This window comes from Pinus tabuliformis, chromosome J (assembly GCF_031772625.1).
Source record: "Pinus tabuliformis cultivar Carrire ecotype Pingquan chromosome J, CPIR1, whole genome shotgun sequence".
NCBI lineage: Eukaryota > Viridiplantae > Streptophyta > Pinopsida > Pinales > Pinaceae > Pinus > Pinus tabuliformis.
Window position 1 is genome coordinate 1,123,611,566 of NC_142295.1, and position 5,281 is coordinate 1,123,616,846.

General features: G+C 36.3%; 1 protein-coding gene across 1 annotated transcript; it reads right to left on the reverse strand.

Annotated features, from left to right (window-relative positions):
• Positions 1–2,007: 2,007 nt before the first annotated feature.
• On the reverse strand, positions 2,008–2,837 carry LOC149231019 (uncharacterized). Its single transcript, XM_089381515.1, has 3 exons — positions 2,690–2,837; positions 2,587–2,654; positions 2,008–2,211 (listed from the first exon to the last, which is right to left on the reverse strand). The coding sequence occupies exons 1-3, from the start codon at positions 2,835–2,837 to the stop codon at positions 2,008–2,010; spliced, it is 420 nt and encodes a 139-aa protein (XP_089237641.1).
• Positions 2,838–5,281: the final 2,444 nt, after the last annotated feature.

Genomic DNA, 5,281 nt, shown 5'->3' on the forward strand with positions numbered 1-5,281 from the left:
TTAGACTTTTGGAATGAAAACGCATAAGTCAGGTATATAATAGAAAATTTGAAGGGAGTCAGGGGTTAGTGCTAGTTTCGAAAAATGTGTAAATTGGAAAATAATTATTTTTTAATTTTATTTGGTTTTGTAGCGTTGGAAAGCTAAAAAAAATAGGAAAAATAAAATCTGTGAAAGTGGTTATTATTTATTTGACAGATTTTACATAAATAAGTTTAGAAGGGTGATTTTTTAAATATATATTTATTTATTAGACATTTTGGATGGAAATTGGAATTTGGTAACTATGGAAATTATCTAATAGTAATCATTTTGGAATCTTAGTATTTTTTTCAAAAAAATTGATAGTAACAATACTTGAATCATGTTTTGATGGTGAAAATAGATTAAACACCATCAAAAATCCCTCATCATCTAAAATTTTAAAAAATAACATCTATAAACCAGATTTCCAAAAATGCCTGCCTGATATTTTCAAAACCCCACTAAAATTTCCATTTTTTTCCATTGTGAAATAATCAATACATATAAACAGAGAAGTAATAATTGTTTCACTACGTACTGCATTGTTTTCCATTGTGAAATAATCATTAATAAAAACAGAGAATAATTGTTTCCCTACGTACTGCAGTGCATGGCCCCGATTCATTGGTCCACAAAATCGTATTACATTGCCGACGTGAAACAAAACTTAAATGGACAAACTTGAAAGAGTCGCACAATTGGTATTGGGCCTGTCACAAAGCGGATAGCAGATAGTAGGACAAATTTTCATTGCAGCTCGTCGTGCCCAATACTGTCGTCGATTATAGATGACTGTGAGAAAGCGAATAGCAGACAATAGGACAAATTTTCATTGCCTGAAACCAGGTTTGGCAGCTCGTTGTGCCCAATACTGTCGTCGATTGTAGATGACTGTCAGAAAGAGAATAGCAGACAGTAGGACAAATTTTCATTGCCTGAAACCAGGTTTGGCAGCTCGTCGTGCCCAATACTGTCGTCGATTATAGATGACTGTCAGAAAGCGAATATCAGACAGTAGGACAAATTTTCATTGCCTGAAACCAGGTTTGGCAGCTCGTCGTGCCCAATACTGTCGTCGATTGTAGATGGCTGTCAGAAAGAAAATAGCAGACAGTAGGACAAATTTTCATTGCCTGAAACCAGGTTTGGCAGCTCGTCGTGCACAATATTGTCGTCGATTATAGATGACTGTCACAAAGCGAATAGCAGACAGTAGGACACATTTTCATTGCCCAAAACCAGGTTTGGCAGCTCGTCGTGCCCGACTGTGAAAATTTGTTGTACACAAAATCAAAAAGTCACACAATTGGAATATTGAAAGAATCACAAAGCCAAATAGCAAGCTGCAGAGATCATCTACAAATTGGTGGAAATACGCCGGAATCGCATTCGGATGATGGCCATTCCTTAGTCCTTGGTATCTATTGCCTCTTTGTTGTACGATAGCAATCAGATTGAAATCCATCAGACTCAAATTTCAGTGTGCTGGGTCTATGGATATTGAAAATCTTGGCCAACGACCCCGACAACTGCACTAAGATTGGAACCATGGGTGATGCGGTGGAAACGTTGATCGAGACGCTGAAATGGGAGAAACCTCACGAGCAGGAGATTCGAAGAGCGGCTGCAGAGATCAGCTATAAATTGGTGGAAATACCCTGGAATCGCATTCGGGTGACGGCCATCTCTGAGTCCATGGAATCCATTGCCTCTTTGCTGTATGATAGAAACCAGATTGGAATTCATTTGAGTAATTACCAGGGTTAGTTTTTAGATACATATAAATATAAATACTCAGATATCACAATGTTGGGCATACGGATATTGAAAATATTCGCCAACGACCCCGACAACTGCGATAAGATCGCGTCCAAGAAAGGGGTACTGCGCGAAGATCGCGTCCAAGAAAGGGATACTTTGCGTCTAAGAAGGTGTTTACGACGAATAGCCTTAACTGTATTTTGCGTATGCAGTGCGCAAGTCTCAGCTGAGGCAGCTGATCCCGGCCTTTGCTATATGGTCCACACTTCCCGAATGTGCCACGTTGCCTGCATAATCAGCTAAATATCTGTGATACGGCCTTTGCATCACTGGGTCAATACCCATCTTGCAGAGTTTCTTTCTCAGGCTAGTATTCCAGTTGTTCTCCACACCATTGTCAGTTCGTCCTGGCAGCCGTGCAGCATTCTGCGATATGATGAATTTTACCAATCAATTATGGAAAAAAGAAAGGGCAGGCCCCACTATTCTGAGTATGATACATATTTTTCAAACTAATTTGGAAATTTGGAAGCAGGTACACGGCCCAATGTTACCAGGAATCAGGATAATGATATATATTTTTCAAACTAATGTACTATGAGGCAAGTCTCTGATGATGCAGCTGATCCTGGCTTTTGCTATCTGGTCCACACTTCCCGAATGTGCCACGTTGCCTGCATATTCAGCTAAATATTCACGGGATCAATGCCCATCTTGCAGAGTGTCTTTCTCAGACCAGTATTCCAGTTGTTCTTCACATCGTTGTCAATTTGTCCTCGCAGAGATCAAAGACATTAATACCCGACCCTGGAAGCAGCCGATCCTGGCTTTTGCTATCTCGCCCGCACTTCCCGAATGTGCCACGTTGCCTGCATAATCAGCTAAATATTCGCGCGGTCAATACCCATCTTGCGGAGTTTCTTTCTCAGGCCAGTATTCCACTTGTTCTTCACATCGTTGTCAGTTCGTCCTCGCAGCCGTGCAGTGATCAAAGACATTAATACCCAACCCCACTCATGGATCATAAATACAAAATTGAAATTCGCAGGCATTTTGCGCATATGATGAATTTTACAAATCAATTATGCCAAAAAGAAAGTGCAGGCCCCACTATTCTGAGTTTGATACATATTTTTCAAATGAATTTGGAAATTTGGAAGCAAGTACATGGCCCAGTGTTACAAGGATTATGATATATATTTTTCAAACTAATGTACTATGAGGCAATAGGTGTGAAAATGCTATTTTTCCAAATTCTGTTTATATAAAGCGGGTTTCAAAAGAATAAGAAGAAAATAAGTTTTAATGTATAAGGAAATCCCAAGCATAACCTTATGCGTCGCCATAGTCTATAATATAGATAAAAATGACAGTAAAATTTCAAAATGTCAAAGAGAGTTTACCAAATATGAAGTTGAATTATATAATTGTCAGTATAATTGTCAAAGAGAGTTTACCAAATATGAAGTTGGAATTATATAATTGTCAGTATAGTAGTGAAAAAATGTTTTATATTAATTCTGAGCTTTAAACCCGAAACCAATTAGATTGACAAAAAAAATTATAACAGAGATCATATATTCAACATGTTTAAAACGAGCACTTTACAATATTTTAGCTTCAAACAGTTTCTCAAAAAACTAAAGAATCATCGATTAACTAGCAAAATCAGAGCATATGGAAGCTAGGGAAAATAAAATAAATTATAATCTAAATTATATGTTTTAACACCGTTTAAAACGAGAACTTCACAAAATTTTAGCTTCACACTATGTCTCAAAAAACTATAGAAGTATTGAGCAACTAGTAAAAATAAATAGGAGCATATGGAAGCTAGGGAGAAGAACAATGCAAGTAAGCAAAAAATAGAAAGACGGATTGCAAAGATATGAATGAACATTATAACCAATTAGAGCAATTCTCAGGAGTTGGGAAATGATTCTTCCTTAACGGTGAAGAGAGTTTATTATCTAAATATGTGAGCATTTTGACCAAATCTATCAAGTATCCCCGATGAAGAGCAAAGGATGTTAATTTTTCCAACCTCTTGTTAGAAATCAAAGAGAGTTTATTATCTAAATATGTGAGCATTTTGACCAAATCTATCAAGTATCCCCGATGAAGGGCAAAGGATGTTAATTTTTCCAACCTATTGTTAGAAATCAAAGTGAAAACAATGGTTTTAAGTCTGAGAAACAATATTGTGTGCCTCAAGCACATGGAGTAGGGTAGTAGACAATTTTGGTATTGGCTTGTTCCATAAATCTTAAACTTATTTGAAAACTTGAGGGAAAGTCATGCTTAAAAGTTACCACAATTAGGTCGTTTGCATGACAATGCCTCTCTTGTACACGAAGGTTTTACTTTTGCTAAGTTTAAATAGAAATTGTTTACATAACAATGCCGTCATCATAATATTGAAGATGGTTTCAAAGATAATCTCTTTATTCACTAAATTTAAATAAAACATATTTGCATAACAACTCCAAAACACCAAAGATAATTTCTATCATTACTTTACATTCTCGAAATAGTGTAAACTACGAATCTTAGACATTTCCTTCATATAAACAACAAAAAGCAAAAGAGCCTTTAACATAATGACTTCTTGGTAATGGGATTGCAATCATTGTCTCTATCTTTTTTGTCTTTAATATTACATGCAGGTTGAAAACAAAGCTAAAAAATATTTAAAAAAAAATACATAACTCTGGACCATGTGCTAGTATATACTCGCATTGCATTATCATTCAAACCACTACAGAGTGATAGTTCTAAGGTAGAGCACTACACCTATACTTAGAATCGCAAGAATTTCTTTATGTTATGCTTGACTTACTCTTTCCATCCCATTGATACTCTCACACTTATCCATTCATAAATCACAAATCACTATGTCGTAAAAGTAATCCTGACCACAATGGAGATATTGTGGTGGAGGTGTTGAGGCATATGGATGCAAAGTCCCTGGCCATGGCCGACTGTGTGAACCTGTTGTGGAAACATGTGGAGACAAAAAACCTATGGGATTGTGTCTCCATAAAGGATATGAGATTTGTGGTGATAGTGATGGGAGGATAATGTCCAATTGCAGCCAACTTTTTTAGTATGTTAATTTAGGGTTAGCAAACTTTATTAGTGAGATGGGATAAATGGCACCAAATCTAAAATAAGAATCAGAAAACACAGAGTTTAACACAGTAGAACACTTTTTATTAAAACCTACACACACTTATTCACTGCAAATACATCACAATTTTTCCCATTATATAACTATGGGATCACTGGACTCGATGGAAATAACAACATGTAAGATACACACTTGACTCAAATAGTTACTTCTAGAGCAACACCTAATAGCTCACATAGATTTAAGAAGACAACTCAACAAACCTATCACATTACGAGACAATTCCATTTCTACATTATTCTAACATCCCCTCTTAATGGAGAAATGGATTTGTTACAATACATAAATAAAAATGCATGTTGGTCT

What these genes read in the sequence shown, in the direction of transcription:
- LOC149231019 (XM_089381515.1), bottom strand. Translation starts at nt 2,837, where the DNA reads ATGCCTGCGAATTTCAATTTTGTATTTATGATCCATGAGTGGGGTTGG. An exon ending in AAAGAAACTCCGCAAGATGG is followed by an intron (nt 2,655 to 2,689) that starts GTATTGACCGCG and finishes CTGATTATGCAG; the next exon opens with GCAACGTGGCACATTCGGGA. An exon ending in TCGGCTGCTTCCAGGGTCGG is followed by an intron (nt 2,212 to 2,586) that starts GTATTAATGTCT and finishes ATCATATCGCAG; the next exon opens with AATGCTGCACGGCTGCCAGG.